This window comes from Acanthaster planci, linkage group LG11, assembly GCF_054643075.1.
Source record: "Acanthaster planci isolate LZ-2023a linkage group LG11, COTS_SCS, whole genome shotgun sequence".
NCBI lineage: Eukaryota > Metazoa > Echinodermata > Asteroidea > Valvatida > Acanthasteridae > Acanthaster > Acanthaster planci.
Genome location: NC_141787.1, coordinates 7873497 through 7893849, shown reverse-complemented (window position 1 = coordinate 7893849; position 20353 = coordinate 7873497). Strand labels below are relative to the sequence as shown.

At 41.8% G+C, this 20353-nt stretch overlaps 1 protein-coding gene across 4 annotated transcripts in view; it reads left to right on the top strand.

Moving 5' to 3' along the window:
- The window catches only part of LOC110986891 (uncharacterized), a 28596-nt gene extending 8435 nt beyond the window's left edge, over positions 1-20161 (top strand). For 2 of the 4 annotated variants that reach the window (XM_087143399.1, XM_087143400.1), the window contains 15 exons: positions 1744-1802; positions 4110-4178; positions 5129-5200; positions 5733-5822; positions 6205-6276; positions 7181-7252; positions 7499-7576; positions 8045-8188; positions 9153-9221; positions 9405-9479; positions 9681-9752; positions 10089-10145; positions 13119-13309; positions 14367-16244; positions 16844-20161. In XM_087143399.1, the coding sequence (XP_086999525.1) occupies positions 1744-1802; positions 4110-4178; positions 5129-5200; positions 5733-5822; positions 6205-6276; positions 7181-7252; positions 7499-7576; positions 8045-8188; positions 9153-9221; positions 9405-9479; positions 9681-9752; positions 10089-10145; positions 13119-13309; positions 14367-16244; positions 16844-17049 (3204 nt within the window). In that variant the 3' untranslated portion in view covers positions 17050-20161. Of the gene's footprint in view, positions 1-1743; positions 1816-4109; positions 4179-5128; positions 5201-5732; positions 5823-6204; positions 6277-7180; positions 7253-7498; positions 7577-8044; positions 8189-9152; positions 9222-9404; positions 9480-9680; positions 9753-10088; positions 10146-13118; positions 13310-14366; positions 16245-16843 lie in introns of all 4 variants that reach the window. The other 2 variants (XM_022249174.2, XM_087143398.1) reach the window with 2 other exon arrangements.
- Positions 20162-20353: the final 192 nt, after the last annotated feature.

Genomic DNA, 20353 nt, shown 5'->3' with positions numbered 1-20353 from the left:
CGTGACCCATGTCCAAGCACAGAGGAGAGACATAGAAGGAGTTGCAACTCTGGCACTTCAAAGTGCTCAATGATGGTCGCCGCCGAGTCAGTCAAATAATAGAAAACATTCCAAAAATGCCTGATCACTGCCCGCATCTTAGCTGGACAAGCGGGGCCAGTAATATCCTACCAATACTTGTAGTTTTTGCTGGCAATTAAATACAATTATCGATGTGTCCAGGAAATACAGAGAGAAAAATTCCTGACATTAGACCTACCTTTGCCATCGTAAATAAACTTTTTATTTTTTTTTAAATTGATACACTGTTCCATTATCCATGCAAAGTTTGTAATTTTATTTTCCTCCGTCCAATACATCAGTGTTCAAAAAACTTAGTAGGAATTTGGCTAAGACTGGCCAACAAAATGTTCACTACTACTGGATAGCTAAGTTTATCAGGAACAAAATGCACTATATCATCACATGACATCGCGAAATCTCATAAAACCTCACGCTTTTGTACAAACGCCATAATAAAAATGATTCGAACAAAACACAATCTTGTAAACAACTGGGCTATTTTTTTCCTAAAATAACTCCAGAGGAAAGAGTTCGTTAGGGGAAATGACTACACGTATAGATTAATGCACACTGCGTAATGCAAGCAACTGCGCAAGCATTACATTTGATGTTGTCACGAGATCCTACCAAGTACCAACAAAGGCATGAATATTCAAATTCCAATACCTCAGTAGACGAAGCTTTAAGAATGCAGATTTCCATCGACAAATTGCGGTGGCGATCACAGGGTACAGAGGGGTTTTTATGGTTGTGAAAGAGATGGTGCGTGGCAAGCGTTCGCTGCGCTCTGGCTATGGACATATCAGGCATGCCAGAAAGCGGTAATTGGTCAGATGTTACCGCCCGGGAAGTTCAAACTCCTTCTGTGACCTTCCTCTATGGTCCACGTGCCTCTCGGGTCTAGACGAACCGAAAGGGTGCCTGACAATAATTTGGGTTCTCAAATAATACGTCACTCATAACGCCACCATTTGTCAGGAATTAACAAATTAATTTGAGGGGTTTGTAAAATTAACCACAATAGAGGGATCCCAATACGACGCTTTTAGCGTCAATCTGCGCACTTCCGCGTTTGAAAACAAGGCTGTATGTGTCAGCCTCAATTCTTAATACGATCAGACGATTGAAAGTAAGGAGTTAAGACACAAAATATATACAGGTATGTTAAATTCAGACTTTTCAGGCTGCAGATTTTTGTTGAAGAGCCTTTCAGAATGACTCGACGCGTGAAATCAAAAGAAAAAAAACAACAATGACAATTAATACTGGAACTAACGTACCTGCGATGCCCGTGTATCTTGTGCAGTGGGCGTGGTTTAAACTGAAGTGGTATCACACTTACGAACCGGATACTGCATGTACTGTGTGGACTCCGCGGGCGAGCGATCAAGTTCAACACAGAGAGCCTCGGTTTCGTAGACGCGGCTAATGTGAAATCAATCTATGAGGGAACTGAATTTCATTTTCACATCCCCTATGGTGTTAGTGGCATAGCAGTGAATATTTTCAACAATTAATCGACAGTTTGTCAAAGGAGGTCTCCATGGACCCTTTAAAAAGCTAATTGATAATTTCTAAGACCGACATATGCAAAATATTTCTGTAATTTGTGTGCAAGACTGACTGCAAAACATTGTACCAATATTTGAAGATCGTTTATCTTTTTTATGTTATTCACAGAGATTTGGCCGCGAACAACATAAGAGAAGTAAAACAAAGGGGTCTCGTGGGACCATATGGTATGACCAGTCTGTAAGTATTCCGTGTGAGACCCTTTAGTTTCGTTCTAATGTCAAAAGCTGGTGTCCACAAATTTGTAAGGGTAAAGTTCTATCCGTGCACAGCACTGCTTTCCATGGAAGCCCTTCAGATTTACAACGGGAGTCGACGTCATTCAAGGGCGCCTCAGGCAGCGGCCAAACGGCCCAGAGTAGAAAGTACAGAAGCACTTACAGTCTTGGAATTAGGAGTAAAAATCCAGGAGATTGTTCTGGGTAAAATGCCTTGAAATCAGGCAGGGACGGAAAACAAGATTCATACGTGGACCAAGCCTGGAATCGAACCCAGGCCAAGGAGATGAAAAGTGAGGAAAGAACCACTACGCCAACTTGACTCCGTAAGATGAGGAAGGTTGAAATTGTATGCATAATACCTTAATATACGCTGCTGGGGAGCCCGGTTGTTGCTTTATTTTAATGGCGCTTTCAGCAACTCGGACTATTTACGCCAATAACTATACGTTTATTTATACACTTTATTAATCAGCATCACATTACGTAGTTGGGAAGAAGGTCCAGTTTTAGAGGCAGGAGGAAACCAGAGTACCGGGAGAAAACCTGCGAGAGCGAATATGGACTGGAAACCAAATTCACTTGAAGCCTGGGCCAAGCCGGGACTCCAACCCGGGCCTCACTTATGGAATTCCATATCTGCCGTCGCCCGTCGTCCGTCTTCCGTCGCATTTTGCTTTTTGTTGGGTCCCAATTCTGCCATTTACCAGTTCCAAATATGCCATTTTCCGTCGTGCGCCGCCCGTCGTGCGTCGCCCGTTGTGCATCGCCCATCAAATGGGTTGCATAGGACCTGCAAAAGCCGGGGTTTAACAAATGACAATGTGATGATTCCATTCACTCCTAAGGATCTTTTCCGAATAAGGCAGGTAAAAAAAAAAAAAACGGGCGACACACGACGGACTACGACCGACGCACGACGGATGACGCACGACGGGCGACGCACGACGGATGACGCACGACGGGCGATGCACGACGGGCGACGCATGATGACAGATATGGAATTCCATACTCACTGGTGCAAAGCGAGGAAAGAACCGTTACGCTAGCCCGCTCCCCCCCCCCCGAGCCCGGTTTCGGGCACATAGGCTTTATATATGACACCGCGGAACCAGAAACATGACAAAAGAGCTAGGCCTTATAACAAAAGACCGTACTCCGAACAAAAGATCGAGCTACTGGGCATTGCTGACTTTTTTTCAGTTGTCAATATAGGAGGAAATCCGTCATTGTTTTGGAAGATTTTACAACTTTTTTGATATTCATTGCGAGCGGATTACCACTGGGGACAAAAGCGCTCCTGCCATGAGAGATACAATACCGCAGCACGCTAATCTGGCCCCTGTTGAAAAGACGTCAGTCGTGCACTGTGCCAGTTTGGGGAACAAAAGAAACTTCACAATCTGGGCTCTTTTCACCAGCCGGCAAGCCTGGCTGAATGACTCGGGCATCAATAGATGTCTGTTCGATTAGAGTAGCCACCAGACAGTCATTCGTCCAGTAAATGAAGTTATGATTTTTTGAAGAATTTTGATCACGGAAAATCTTTAAAATCTCCCGGTCTGACGTCATGCAACTTCAAATTACACCCGGCAGGAAGTGATTATTAATTAAATTTTGCAATACGAGTTTCCTTAAATAACAATGAAAGAACGCTCTTTCTAAGAATTTGAGGTTCAGTGGATTGGATTGTATTTTTTTTTCAGGATCTGATATGTTGGGCTGTCAGTATAAAGGAATATTAATCCCAATTACCAATAAGAAAACGTTCTGGAATGATATCAGTGAATTTCACAAGAAAGAACAGTTTGAAAGCAATGGAAGGAAACCATCAGACACACCGAACGCAGTTAATACGCATGCCCTGTAAGTATACATTACAAAATTCATTTTCTTGGGCATCATTCTGCCAATGCCACTGCTATTTGGGTTGAATCGCTTGTTGATTGCGCATGGCGAAGTGTCCTATATAATTATGCATTAATACGGACGATTCACAATAGTGCGCCACCAAAAGTTTCCAACGCGTTGGCCAATCATAAGGCGCAAAATCTGTCGACCCTTTCCAAACCCGCATTGGGTCGACAGCCCAACATATGTGCGGGATAGCCACATCAGGCGTTTGCACAGCAAGCTACAGATAGAGATTTCGCGCATTCTGATTGGCCAACGCGTTGCAAAATCTTGGTGGCACGCTATTGTGAACGGCCGTATTGTGAAGAGAGTGACATTTATTATTGTTTTACTGCAACCTAGGAAAATGGAAGGTAATAAACTCACGACTTTGGGACCCGACGCTATGGAAGGCCTTCAAACCCAGCAACTGTAAGTCATCTGGTAAAATTGACTTTCGAGACCATTCTGTCGTTCAGATTTTTAACTGATTACGATGGCCATTACCTGAGCATTTTCGGACGATCATTGTGAACTAAAAGCATGTGCAACTGCGGTCCAATTTTCTTAAGTGGGAAGTTGTGGTATAAGGGGTGCTTGATTGGGTTGGTCATTATTTCAAGCAGTGGCGTAAATTTGTGTGTGTTGGAGGGGGACTACACCATATGCACTACAATAGAGGGCGATATTCATGATAAGGATGTACATCTGTAATGTGTATCGAATTCATGCCGAATCTTACATTAGAATGGCATATTTATGGATTTTAAAATTGTTTCCTTTTTAGTGATATTGCAAACACTTTAGTCGTTGGAAATCCACAAAAAAAGTCTTACTGGTCTGCTTTAATTTATTTGCTCATCACAAAAACAAGTGTGGGGTGGTTTAATAGCCCATTCCCTCACCTCAAAAAGTGTATAGGGGATATATACCCCATCCCCCAGGATTTACGCCTATGGTTTCAAGGGTGAACAAAATGTTTGCCATCTTTGAGTTCTATGACAGTTTATTTGCAGCCTCACTGCGGCTCAGAGCTTTTATTCCCGCACAACGCGTTCCGCGCAGTCCTTACTGCCCAAAATGAAATACATGTCAACCGACAAGCCTCGGCCGTACAAGATCCTTACTGAGGTCTTAAAAGAAAATAATAGCACTGTACTGCGCGTCTCCAAACTTCGATGTATTTGTAATGACTCTTTCAAAGAACATATTTCTATTAAACAAAAGAAAAGTGGGAATATATTTGAGACTATGAATTCCGTCACACGTTACATATCCATCAGAGAGTAGAATGACTGATGTAGGGTACGTGTATAAAGGTAACATCTAACTGATACACAACTTAATGATATGAGGATTAACATAACACTTTTGTACGGCAGAATTCTTCACGACAATAACTTGCAAGTTCTGAGGCCTCATACTTTCGGAAAGGCAAGGAACTTAGGAATATTGTGAGTAGAAAAAATTCTTTGCACAGAGCATGCAGCTGACTGTAATCTTACAAAATAGATCGGTATGCATTGTATAAAACAGCAAACCTGGTATTGGAGTACATGCATATGGAAACGTATAAAGCCTATGTGCAGGAAGACTGTAGATGGCGCTCGCGTGTGGTTGGCATCAGAACAGTTCATAGAGGAATGTTGCGACATGAGTGTCTCAATTGTTGGAACCAAAATGGTGGATTATGCGTCAGTGCACATGGATAATTAGCACACAGTATATTGTGTTCTAATATTATTGTGTAGCTATAGCTACATGCTGTATATTGCATACATATGAGTAGCGTACGTTGGTTCCCAAAGTCTGAAGCAGGTGCTACTCTCGCTATACAGTTCTGGTTGGCTGCCAGCAGCTACTGCTTACTTAAAATACGTTTCAGACAATTTTTGGTTAGTATTTAGTTTGAAATTTTTGTGATTATAATGACGAGTGACGAGCGTTAATTTACCACTGTTCCAAACTGTCTGTGTTTTAACTCAGACAAATGGACAGCTGCAAACTGGAGGAGGTCCCAACCGGTCTTTTTGTCGATCCTTCGGGGAATCATTACGAGAGAGACATTGATCGTCTGTAAGCGCAAAACCTTGACCAGTCAAGTATAAAACCATAAAAATCATAACCTAAAATCAAAAATTTAAATTTAGTACACACACGACATAAACAGTTCCACTGAAATCCTAAAATACAGCTGAATTGAATAGGACTATAGGGAAAATGTTTTCTGCGAAGTTTTGGATGTTTTTAAAGTTTGCTAATTGGTGAACAGTTTTAGTGTTATTATTTCATTACTATATGCTTGACAATAATAAAATTAATGCAGCAAATTAAGCATTATCAAAAGGACGACGATGATGATGTCGTGCGGAAATTGTATTTATGCATGCAACGTAGCAACTACATTCCCATTCTACTTAATACTAAAGTGGCAAATGTCTTTCGTTCTATTTTTAAGTGACCTGGGAAGTAATAAAATAAAAGGTGTTTCTCCAGGGGCATTTCAAGGTGTAACAAGCTTCAATTCACTGTAAGTAATAAAGATCTTCATATTTTCAATTCTCTTGTCTTATTGAGTGAGAAAGCGTTTTGTATCCCAAATTGGTGCATCTTGGACGGGTGAGTAGCTAATATAAAGGACGCTTTTACAGACAAATGCGGCTGTAGGAAGCATGCCGGTGATGTATTATAATGGCACGTGAATACGGGCGATTTGCAATACTTTCCGAGAGTTTGCAACGCGTTGACTAATCACAGTGCGCGAAAACATTGGGTCGACGTGTTGCCAACTCTTGGAAGCGCACTGTTGGGAATCACCCGTGGTACTTAACAGCTTTGGGAACATTATGCAGGGTCTTAGGTACAAAAAGACAGGGAAAGTAATTTGGGTCGAGCTGGCTTGCAAGAAGTATTAGGTAAGGAAAAATACGAAGGACGTTCATGGTTCAAAATCCTGGATGGTATTTTCTCTATTTTTCCCCTCCTTTCTGTCTCAGTTTGTTTGTTGGAAAAGACCAGTTTTCAAATGTCATTTAAATTTCATGCCCAAACATTGCCGATCCTCGATTAGTCTCGCACATACATAGAATTATACGACAATTTATTGCGTTCAAATGTTGGTATTTTGTTCTGAAAATCTGATTTGTTAAAAGTGGTAGGTAAATCGGAGAAATTTGGCTTTAAGAACAGTGCCGTGCCATGTGCTGTTCAGCCGAATTCATTGGCTGCAGGCGCCGTACCAAACTGCCGTGTCTAAATGTTGAATATTCAAATGATTAGAGATTGGCATGCCAGTGTATCCTTTATAGTGGGACTTTTGGATAGGGTACCCAGGGTCGTGTACCCTTGGGGAGTTTCAAAAATGTACCTTTCTGGATAGTACTTGCCCTTACTCCGTCTAATACCTAATTGTTCCGATCTCGGTTGCGTTGCAGACAACTGTCATACAACAATTTGATCACTCTTCCGGAAGACATGTTTGCGGCCTCCAAACGCATCGGCGTATTGTAAGTATTGATCCTTAAAGCACACGGAAGCGTTCTATTGTTCCAACGTATTGACGCCTCTCCCATGCGTTTCCTTTAAAGAAGGAACAAAGTCACCAACTGGAGTGCACGAGACCCTGACGTAAGAGGCAGTAAGCCAAAGAACTCTGGATTGGACACTTGATGCTTTTAGACGGAGTTATGATTTGCTAAAGAGACGTACATTGTCGTGTTCTAAAACTGCACACCATAACGATCTGATTTCAGGATATTATCCAACAACCAGCTTGTGTCTAGCGGCCTACCACACAATCTGCTCATCAACACATCCATAACTACATCACTGTAAGATCTTCATCTTCGTTTTTTTTTTTCTAGTATGGTGTATGCTTATTAATAGCGCAGGTCTTCCGATGAGTACGATACACTTACAGATGAAAATGCGCAGTTACGAGCTTATACCTTTTGCCAGTTCCTGTTATAGCAATGGGTTTCTAAAGCCAAAGAATTCCTGTGTCTCACGGGCTCATGAGCATTGTTTCTCAGTTCTTCTAGAACTGTATACAAACCTCAAAGATAGTCATGAAAAATTCGCTATAGCGGCAGTAAGTACCGCGTGCAAGAGTCCATTTTGCCTCATCATTAGTGGAAACGAGCATTTTGAACCTTCTGTGGTGTTCCTGGTTCCAAGTTTCAAGTTTGTAATGATTCGGTTAGGCAACATTACATTATATTGTCATACAGTTTTGCCGATCTTAAATTAAACATAAAAAATTTAACTATTGTTACCTTCGTTTTGCTCTCGTTCTGAAGAGACATTTCATCCAATCAGCTGACAACTTTTCCGGAGGAACTACTTCGGTCACAGCACAAACTCCAAAACCTGTACATACATCGCAACAAGATCAGTTCTCTGAATAGTGGAGCGTTCAAAGGCATGGAGTCACTGAAAGAACTGTGAGCGATTTGGGGAGGGGGCCCTTATAGAATAACAAAGACACACTGACTTTCTTTTTCCACTGTCTCTATCGATAAAAATTGCCAACTGTGTCCGATCACAAGCCGGTAAACATTGACGCACTGCTTTTTGTTTGATTTTTTTTAAATAGGCCAATGGTTTGGCGGCTGTAAAAAAAATCTCTTAACATTGGTGTTTTCTTAATTTTCGAGGAAAGGAATTTGGGCCAACGCAAAGACCGGTGCAGGTGGTTAGGCTGGCTGGGAATTAAGTTTTAGACACTGTGCATCGTTGTTGTATTGTGTTCCTCACAGCACACCCAAGTATTTCTTAGGAGACAGATAGAGTAACGCTATTCGTAAAGGTGGGAAAACATGTTTTTACTATTGTCAGCGTTGTACGACGTCAGAGGACTAAGAGGACCGACTACGCGAGTCATTTAGCCTTTAGGGAGCTTGGACGACAACATAGAAGGGTGCTATTCAAAGCGGGTCGATTTAGAATAATCACATAAGATGTACCCAATCCAAATAGCGCCCTCCTTATATGTAGGCCGTACCTGTAATAGGCTAATTATATTTTACTCGTTTATTTTCCCTAAAAATGTTCAGAACTGATCTTAAGGAGCCAGAAATTTATTTTAGGCAATATAAAGTAGGCGTTAAATCGGCTACGTTTCTTTTCAAATGAAATCGTGAAATAACTTTTAATTAGGTCGAAATATGCATCTTTTAAGTCTAACTCCTTTAAAATGTAATCACTTTTACAACAGCCTTGAAGAAAGGGAATCTGTGAAAACAACCATAACTATTACTGAAAATTGCCAACTGTCCGCTAAGCTTTCCCCTCCGGATTACCACTACTCCAAGTCCGCAATTCACGGTTCAAAAAATGTGGGATTCAATCCTGAATTTGCAATAATTCTTCAAACATTGATGTCGTTTGATTCTTTGTTTTCTACAGAACGATGTTTGACAATCCTATCACCTATTTACCAGATTGGGTCTTCTATGAGACGAAATTGGTGAACTTGTGAGTACAGATTAATCATCAGTTCTAACTGAGTTATTTATTGGAAACGTGAAACGTAGTCTGAATTCCTGTAGCCTATTTATATAGGCCCACTCTTCAGTTAATCTACCTTTTGATACGGGATAACACAGAGCGCACGTAAATTTTAAAACTTCAATCCACTGTTTTGTTTGTTTTGAGCAGATACATGTTTCAGACGAACCTTTCAGCCGTAGGATCCAGACCTTTCGCAACCACAGGAAAAACTCTCCAGCAAGTGTAAGTGAGCTTTCTGTTATGTGTTGGGTAATGCAATTCCAAGTCAACAGAAGCGGAATTCAAGCTAGGAATATCCTCCTGCCTCTTGAAGAAGAGGGTGTAGAATAGGTCCCATTATTATTATAGGCTAATAATATTGATAATCTTTTACCTTATCCACATTTTGTTAGTATACCCTCTTTATAATGCATCTTTTAACAGATCGATGTATGGCAGTAAAGTCGCCGAAATTCCCGATTCTGTTTGGCAAGACCTAGGCACCAACTGTTACACGTAAGAACGCCATATCAATTTGACGTCAAGTAGGGTCCCTTCAGAAAGATATAACACTTAAGGTTGGTAAACATTTTAAGAAAATGAAAAGTTTGCTGTCATTACCCGGTTTATTTTTGGCAAAGACAGGTGTCATGCTATTGTATCAAACGAAGGAAAATGTGCCAACTGGTGTATGCGTTTGTCTCATCAACAATTGTAGATTATAGAGGCACCTCTTTGGGCCACTTCCAAAAATTTGCAATTTAAAGCTAAGATTTCACTTACGTCAGAAACAAAAGGTGATGGTAAAACGTGTGCTGTTCAAAGTTTCGTTTGTTTTAATACTTTAAACAGAGCCATTGACAACTCTTTGCGGTTTGCACCAATATCAAACCGGACGGACCTGAAAATGTAAGTTTGAACTATGTGTGCCCTAGGCCTGGGGTAGACTGCAGGTGGTAAAATCGACTCGCTGTTACAATGAAGTAAAGAATTTGGAATAGTCTGAAAAATTTAAATTATACTTGTTCACCGTTGTAATCTGCGTTGACGTTTTTCCATTCCCTACTCTGAAGTTGATAAATTGCAATACGGGCGTTTCACAGTCGTGCGCCTCCAAGATTTTGCAATGCGTTGGCCAACTAAAAAGCGCGAAATCTGTCGACCCTTTCCAAACGCGCATTTGGTCGACAGATTTCGCGCATTGTGATTGGCCAACGCGTGGACAACAAAAGAGGGCTTGTTTTTTTGGAACTCACCGCATAGGCGCGCCATAAAGCGCACAGGTATATGTGCGTTTGATGTGGAGCACGCTGAGTACGCGTAATTAATTTATTCCGGCACATGTATGTTTACGTTTTAGAGGGAAATTATTAACTGCACATGTCCTATTCTTAGGGTCATCTGCATACGTAATGAGGGCCATGAGAATTCGTGCCAGGGAAGTAGCTGCTTCAGTTCATGAAATTTGCGTCTTATTCCTGTCCAAAATATTTTCATGGTAAGATAAGGGCTTTTCCTATCGTGTTTTGTGAAAAGATAATTGAGAACTAGTACCATAGAGGTCAAAACCAGTGATTTTTGTGAAAAGCTCTTTTCGTAAGCGGTAGTTTGTTTACGTTTTGATGCGATTTTTGAAGGCTCGAAACAGAATTTGAAGTTTTCCTTAAGTTTTCAAAAGTGGGCTGTGGTGGAGAAAGGTGTGAAGGTTTTAGATTTGCTGACGGTTTCCGCTAGATTTTTTATCTCTTCCGACTGCACGCGTTTGCATACCGACCTAAAACTCACTCAGCACCGATTCTGTTTATCACTCGTAATTTTACGGCCTTACGAGTGTACGAATTCAGTGACTCGGGAACGAAAGACAAACACAAAAGTACAGTAAGTTAATATATTTTTATATTATTATAATATAATATATTATTATATTAATATATTTATTATTGAAACTGAGGTCTGTCTGTCATTATAACATTGCCAGAAAATGTTGAAATTCATATTGACGGTATATATCCCCAGGTTTACATGTACTGTACATGTCTGAACCACATAAACACGTACACCGGCTCCGACGAGAATTCCATGTACATGTACATCCACATTCACAGGTACATGTACGTCGGTGCGCGACAGGCCACAGTGTAACGTGTGCGGTATGTGGCTTATGGAATTCCATATCTGCCGTCGTCCGTCGTCCGTTTTTTTTTCCTTTTTTTGTCTCGATTGCGCAGTGGTATTTTTAACTTTGACCCTTGATCGTTTCACATGTCCATATACTTGTCGATCGATCCATCGTGCCTGATTCTCATTTTAGCAGTAGAACTAGAAGATGTATTCGTTTTTGCAGTTGCGCCGAACTCCACTTGAAAGAAAAAATAATATCCTTTGAGTTTAAAAAAAACCCAAAAATCAAACCAGTTCAAAAACTTAAACCAAGTGGTAATTGCCCCATAACAATACATTTTATGAACAGTTTGTTATCCACAGCACGTCTAGTATTTCTGGATTTCAAGGTGAAATTGAGAGGACAAAATGGAATTTCTGTATCGGTTGGCAGATTTCTTTCTAGAATTTGATGAAAACAAGTCGGCACATTTTTACAGTATGCAAATTAGAATAAGACTGTGGATAAGTTGGCCTGAACATTTTTGCTGAAAATGTTTTTCCACAAAAAAAAACCATTGGTTGAATTCGCAGAAAGGCGATATTTTCTTGCCAAGGGGCAGGGGTAGTCTAGCATTATTGGAATTAATTATGTGACTAGTATATGCTTTGCAGGTGGGATTTGTACTTGCCTTATTAGGAAAAGATCCTTTGAAGTGAATGGAATCATCACATTGTCATTTGTTAAACCTCGGCTTTTGAAGGTCCTATGCTACCCATTTGATGGGCGATGCACGACGGGCGACGCACGACGGACGAAGGGCGACGCACGACGGGTGACGCACGACGGATAATGGCATGTTTTTAACTAGTAAATGGCAGAATTGGGACACAACAAAAAGAAAAATGCGACGGACGACGCGTGACGGCAGATATGGAATTCCATAGTGGCTCGATGGGTGTTGTGCATGCAACACACGTAGATCGCACTGCGCAGAAGTGTCTAAAATAACTTCTGAAAGTCACACCAAAAATCTAGCCAGATAAAACTGATTGTATCGAGTAGTTGAGATTCTGGCCATCGTGCAGTGTCGCATTGTTCTGGGAAAACCTCTAAAATTGAGAAATTTAGTGCAAAAAAACCCCAAGAGATCTAGTGAAAATAGAAATAATTTATCACCTTAGCAACCACTTTGAGGCTAAATTTCATGTTTATTCAGCATTTCTGTTCACGAGTCTGTGGTGTTTTATTCGGTTTAAGCCTTCTGGAGCAAATACAAAGAGGTTCAATGAAATGCAAAATGAAGTCTTTCAAACGAGAAGTCTCAATAGAGGATTGGCAAAATGCTATGGACAATTACCTATGGTTCACGAGGGTCAGGTCAAGTAACCGCCGAGCACGATCGAAGACGTTAATTTCCACGTGTCGCATGGGAGTGAAATATGCGTGGTCATATGTGGTCTTTTGCGTATCACGCAGAACGAGTGCAAGAACCCGATTGTAACCACCAGTCTTAATTTTGCCAATTGGTGGTGCACTTCAGCTCGGGTGGATAGAAATTGTTGCATTACGCTTCCGCAAACCTACGGTACTCGCTACACCACGGAAAGTTTCAAATCCTTTGAAGTATGCCGCAATTCTGAAGTGTGTTTCCGTTTCTCGGTATGCAGCTCGAAATAGAGGACGGGTGGGTTATAAGGGGGTATTGTTCCTTGCAGGTTTAGGCCAGTATAGCTAGGATTCCGAGATTTTACTGATGCTCTGTCCTGTGTTCCGACCAGAGAGCTAGTTGGTGACGGTTTCGCCCAGCCGATGGATGTAACGAAGGTTGTTGCCAGAGTACTGTGCAGGTCGGGCTTCCAGTGCCGCCGGGCTCAAAAATACCTCTGGCAATGTACACCATGCCCACAAGGGCACTACGGTACTTACTGGGCTGACCTCAATTATGAAAAGTGTCTCCCTTGTCCAGCAGGTAAGACTTAGAGGATCCTCCCCATCCTTCAGTCCATTCTAGTGCCATACAGGCACTCTACTTACGTGTGCTTTACACGCTGCCTGAGAATACCTTTGGCATAAAACGCTCGCGCACGGTAATCATCTTGTAGGGCTGTTCTTTCGCTGCCCGTGGAAACCTTCCTTATGTATACCTTGTGATACAAAATGCACTATTCAGCAAGATGACAGCCAATTAAACCCGTACACAGTGTGCACATCACTCCAGATTTTATCTTTTGCCGCTGAAAGCCGATTCATACAGGCAAATGTGATGTGAAATCGAGGCGAATTCGAAGTCACGAATGATTTGCGGCAAAACTTCGCTTGAGTTGAGATGTGTTCGTCTATTGCAAACTCACAGTGCGAATACTTCATTTGACATCACAAATTTGCTTTTGTGTTCGTTTTCGTGGAAAGCAGGAATTGGCATAAAGATGACATAGGGGGCTGCATTAAGTGTTTTGTATATCTTAAGCACTAGCATTCCTTTGGTCCTGCACCGCCTATCGGAGCAAGCACCAATTTCATAGTGCTTGGTTAGCGCTGGAGCCTTGCACTTTGTGTTGATGCTTGGAATAATTTGAATCCCCAAAATAGAGAGAGGGTGGGGGAGGTGAAGAAGTGGAGGGGGAGGACTATGAAAGCTTGCGTCTTATGGTACACCTATACTGTATTTCCGCAGGCCTCCTGATTTTGTCGAAGGCTCCTGTTTTCCATAGGCTCCTTGACACACTGTCCACTATTCTCAGTAGACATTCCGCCTATGAATGCATTATGTCCTCCACACACCTTCTGGAGAAATCCATTTCACTGGTATCAACTTGATAAAAAAGTGAAGGCCAGATGCATTCTGATTTCTTTTGGAGGAACTTGACCATGGAACCGGACTCATGAAGAAATGTGCCATCATTTAGGCCAAGAGACCGAACTTTGAGCGACCTACCCAACTTCACTAGAGCAGGGCCAATGGAATAAGTGTTTTGAATAATATCATTACTTTTTAAAATTGAAGCCTTTTCTTGATTGGTTTTCAGGAGGGTTTTACCAAAGCAAGACAGGGCAAATTGCTGGCAAATCCAAATCAATCAACTGTCAAAAGTGCAACAACGGAACTTATGTCACCCCAGCTGCCCACCCTGGCATCAGTCCTGCAGACTGCGTTGTGTGTCCTACGGGAACCAAGAAGAACCTTCACGCAGGTTTTCGTGCATGTTCATGTGTGGATAATTACTACCGCAAGGATCGCTTCGGGGAGTGCTACCTGTGTCCAGCAGAGGGACTCAACTGTACAGGGGAGTACCAGCACCTCCTGCCCGGATTCTGGTGGACTTGGGATTGGGGTTCGGACGGAAACTTTCGATCCTATGAGCAGTTTGTCGAAAATCTGCGCACAATACCACCGACGAAAGACCACTGGACCGAGAGGTTTTTTGGCGCGCTTCCGCGAGTGCACCCTTGCCCGCGTGCAGAGTCTTGCGTGAATAACGGGGACAGCATCAGACCGACTTGTGATGACGGCTACGAGGGGTGGCTTTGCTCCGAGTGCCAGAAGGGGTACTATTCCTGGTTCGATCGCTGCTTCCATTGCCCGACCCTAGGGATGTTCCTGCTGGAAGTGGCGGCAGTCGCTGCTCTTATTGCACTGGTGATCACTTTAGTTGTCTGGGACTTACGTAAGAACAGCCGGACGAGCCGGTCTGTCATCAGTCTCATTCTGGCCAGATTTAAAATCATGCTGGGTTTTTACCAGGTAATGGGTGAGATATTCTCGGACCTGGATGAAATTCCTTGGCCAGGAACCTTGAAGGATATTGGTTCCTTTGTGAAACTCCTAGAGGTGAACGTCATGCAGTTGATCGTCAGTCCACGTTGCTACCTTCCCGATTTCACTTATCCAAATATATACATCGAGTTTGTGGCTGGGCTAGGCTTTCTTGTGGGCGTTGTATTTGCAGCATGGAGCTTCTATATTCTCGCCGTCTGCAGCTTACTGGTCAAGAAAACAACCGTTTCCAGGCGCAAGGAGGTTCTGGCAACTGCCAGGCAGAGGTGTTACTTATTTGTTGTCATGCTGCTCTTTGTGTCCTATCCCAGTTTGTCCAGTGTTATTTTCACCCTCTTGCCATCCGGCTGTGACCTGTTTTATCTGGATGAGAACGACGTATTTAACACCACGAGGCTTCGGTCAGATTTCTCCATCGACTGCACCACGGAGCAGCACGTTCACTTCACTCAAGCTGCCAGGGTAAGTCTCTCGTATGTCGCTGGCTTCCCGCTGGTGTTGCTCCTGTTGCTTTGGAGGAGTAACAGACAAAAGAAGAGTGTGGGCATCTGGAGTGGAGAAAGTGGAAGAAGGGGAAGTACGTCATCTAACACCCAAATGGAATCTGTGGAGCAGAGTTTGTGTCGTTTGCCCGGGCAGGCTACGGGTAATCACAGCATCAACGCGTACAACGAGCAGTTGATGGATGGCGGCAGTGCCCCGTGGCGTGCACCGGACACCCTGCATAGCTCTGCCGAAGGGCAAGGCCACGAGAAGATCAGCTGGAAGACCTTCTTGTGCGAAAATTACAAGCCCCAGTTCTGGTACTGGGAAGTAGTCGAGCTCGTCCGCAAGATCGTCCAGACACTGTTTGTGCTACTCTACGGGCCGGACGACCATTTTACCATGTTCGCCACCATCGCAATATCTGTCGGGTTCCTTCTCATCCACGCCTACGTCCGGCCCATGAAGGACGCCGCGGAGCACCGTCTACAGATGTGCTCTCTTGGTGCCATCTTCCTCAACCTGTTGGCGGCCTCTCTGCTCCTGTTACCAACTGATGAGCATAGCCAGTCTAAAGAGGAAAGGAAGGGTGCCCTCGCAGTCTTCCTGATTCTGCTGAATCTCAGTATCGTTGTTTTTGTCGCAGGTAAGTTCTGGCGGCTACGATTTTTTATTCTGGAGAAAAAAACAACTTGAACATAGCTCCGCATAATATAGTTATCACGGGTGCTCTCCGCTCCAGGCGGGGCAGATGCAAATGACCAGGGATAGTGTTGCCACGCTCACCAAATTCGTCTATAAAACAAGGCATACGCGTATTTCCCAAGGACGTCATGTCAAACATCTGGACTCGTAATGCTGTTGTATTCTTTGAAGCCTCCAACGACCATCTTACCATTGCTAAAACAAGGTGGTCGTTGGCTCGCGTAACTATTTTACCACAAACGATTTGGTAACAATTGCGAGCAAGCCGTTCCATTATCTTTGCATTCCGTACGGAAAATGGCCGCCAGCAGCTTCAATGACCGACGTGAACCGATCAACGGCATCGCGAATTAGAAGGCCGGACTTTTTATATAACTTCCATACTATTTCCAGAGAACATGGATATTATGCCTTCTGCGACATTCCTGTGATATTGATACGCCTGGGTTTACAGATCTCGTGTGCCCTAATAAATTATGCGCAGATTAACTCTTTCGAAACATATGGAAACTCCATTCAACTTACTGAACATTGTTACAGGAAGTCTCGTTTGGGGTGGAGTGAAGGCCCTGTGGAGGTGCGGATGTTGCAGCCGCACGCTGACTGGACTCCGCTGGTGTTTGCTTCAACGGCGTGGATCTAACGAAAACAGCGACCTTGACAGCAGCGGAGAGAGCACGTCACTGGTGCCAGGCCCAGAGTACTTGCAGAGGCCGTACGGGGAAATCATTGCCGAGCGCAGTTGAGTATCAGGCATCTGATGCTTTTCAGTGCCCATTTATTAGTGAATGGTGCTCGTCATTCGGTGCTTTTGCCCCACAAGAAAACAACTAGTAAAGGTCGTTCGAGCTTTTACTCCTGATTTCTCGTTGAAGTTTAAAATATTAAAATTGGAGGATTAAGGGTTGTTAGTATAAATTGTTAATGAATTATGACACAGCATAACATAAACAATTTAAATCAATAATAACGTGAGATAATTATGGCGTGTGTATATGGCACATTTCAAATCCCGACGGACTCTCGATGCGCTTATACATCGTATCAGCTTGCTGACAGTCATATAAACCATCTGAACTCCCTAAGAGAAAACAACCATCGGTGTAACGGATAGTTTTATATAATTCCAGAGGGTATACAAAAATACGGGAAAATAGCTGTCGACATTTTAATCAACAAAAGAAAGGTCTATAAGCCTGCACGCAACGAATCCCTACTAAACCCGATCACCATTTGAAAGTACTCGAAGAAAGGATCGTTTTTATTCGAATTACGCAATTATTAATTATTTGAAGTTCAAACTTTTCTTGTGCCCATTAGGTCTTAGGACAGTGATGCTTTGTTTCTATACAAACTTTAACAATTTTGAAAAGAAAAGCTTCAGACGTTTGAAGGCTGAAAAATACTAGACTTTACATCTGTTTTTATCTGTTCCTTATTCCTATCCATTGAAAAGGTTCAAGGAAATGAACACGAATTCCTCAGTCAATCTCTGTAAAATTGATTTGAATTCTACACAATGTGTTTTATGCTTAAAGATGTAATTGTTGTGATAGGGAAGTGATCTCAAAATTCAGTTGAGGCCAAAATAAAAGCCAAAATTTAAGAAAAAACTACGGCTCTAATAACCCTCATATTAAGAGAAATTTCATTTAAAAGCTTTTTTCAATACTTGTTTTAACGTCTTTAAGTGTATACCTTACTTGCTTAACGGTACAAATATGACAGTTATTGCTCAGTGTATAAGGTGTAAATAAATGTTGCGGTACGGTGACCTACAGTTACGTTGTTCGATGGATATCTCCTTCACAAATTATTCAAAAATGTAATAGCGCACATTTATTCGCAGGGATAAAAACAGGTTTAGAAAATAATAATCAACAGCTGCACGAAAATGATATTTTTCCACTTAAAATGGATTAAAGACGCTCGAATATTGTCCAAACTTTTTGTTAGTATTTACACCGTTACATCACATTGCACAGTTGTTACCATGGTCAAAATACGGGCGATTCACAATAGTGTGCCTCCAAGAATTTGAAACGCGTTGGTCAATCACGACGCGCAAAATCTGTTGACCCTTTCCAAAGGAATTGGGTCGACAAATTTCCCGCACTGGGATAGGTCAACGCGTCGCAAACTCTTGGAGGCGCACTATTGTGAAACGCCCATATAATGTACTAATTGTGTTGATTTTATGAGGAATTGTCTGCTGCCTCGCTGTGCTTCAACTCGGCCTTTGTTGCGTTTTGGCATGCAACACCTCTTGTCTAAAAGCAAAGCGAACTCTTCCTGAAGTGACATTTCCTCAAGATTAACTTTTTAACATTTTTAACATTGGACAAAATCTGAGTAGTAATTTACATTCCAAAGTAATATGAACATAGAGCAAGGTAGGACTTAATAATGTACAATATAACTAACTGCAAAAGTTAAAAGAATAATTTGTAATCAACTCAGAACAAAGGAAAGAGGTTTCACAGGTTTTACACTCACGGGGGTGACGGGTTAGCAGTGAAAACGAGGTTGAAAGTAAAACTAACGCCTAGGGACGTCGGGCTGAGGTCGTCCTATATTTGCCTAGATAGGCGTGAGTTAGCACAACCAAAATATTGAATTTACTAGGCTGCTTTTATGGTTAAAATTATACCCAGCAAGATATGGGTCGGAGGAGTACCCCCATGTCAAAACTCTATAGACATTCCAGACTATTACCCCCTTAGATGTCTGAAAAGAATTCCTGAGATTTCGTCAAACAATGAAAAACATTGGGAGGGGTTCTCTCCGTCCCCTATCTTGCTTCAAATGGGTAAAATAGTCGCTTCCCGCTGTTCATGTGCAATTAATTCTGTATTTACGCTTGAAGACAGAAAGATAAATGGCAAAATTTTTGAAGGATATGTCCACGGAGCTCCATAGCTTACGCCCGTCATGTTTCACAATTGCTCTAGATATTGTAGTGCGCGAATATGATCGATGAAACCCATAGCATTGTCTTGTGAAGTGACAATGGATTTTTTATAAATAATGAACAAATAGCTTTAGGGAGTTTTCAAGATGTATTTTTGCGTTTGGGAGATGTAAATTTATATAAAGGGTTTTGCCCTTACCCAACGTGTATATTAATAAACACTATATGCTCAGTGCTTGTCCGAGAGCTTGCGAAAAAAGACACAAGCTTACTCGGGTGGGACCCGAACCCACGACCTCCTGCTTACTTTAGGGAGTTTGTGGTTGCTGAGTTGAAACTTGAAGGACCCTATAGCTGTAGAGAATAAAATATCTTTAACTTTCAATGTGCAACAATAATGTTGAAGAGAGGATCAATGTGTTCCTGAAAATTAACATTGTTAAGAATCTGCATGGTTTTTATCTTTAATTTAAGGACTCGATTAAGATGACTAATACTGCCGTTTTTCCAAGCAAGAATGCCTATGAAAGGTACGGTAAGATAAAGATATTATACAAAGTCATTAAAATGCTCTGTGGAAAGATTGCTTTTAACTTTGAGATAATGCATGTATTCCTAGATACAATTGTGGAAATATAACTGATGGGTTTGTTCCAGGTGAAGTGGTCATCTATGTATATAGTCCTAAGTTGAATCAGTTTTTGTAATACCGGTATCATCAATAAAACTCTCAGTTGGTACCTGATGTTACTTTCTGCTAAATAGCATTCTTCGTCACGTTAAACAATAACTTATTTGCTTTAATCCAGGGGAATACTTTTTTATCTTAAAGTTAACTGTATCAAAAAGTGTTTTCACATTATAATGGCTATAAAAAAGATTACTATCATCAGGAAAAAGAATGGGGAATATATGTGAAGATTGAACAAAGTCATTAATGAAAATAGAAAATAAGAGAGGACCCAAGATTCAGCCAACCAGGATAATGAACCAGCAAGTGGTGTATTCTAATTGATTATTACTTTACTCATCAGAGTACTTCTGGTTATTGAAAAGTCAAGGTACGGTAATGCAGTTGTTCAAGATTACTCTCCAGTTGTTTAAATGCTTAATCGTCAAAGAACTGAATGGTGCAGATA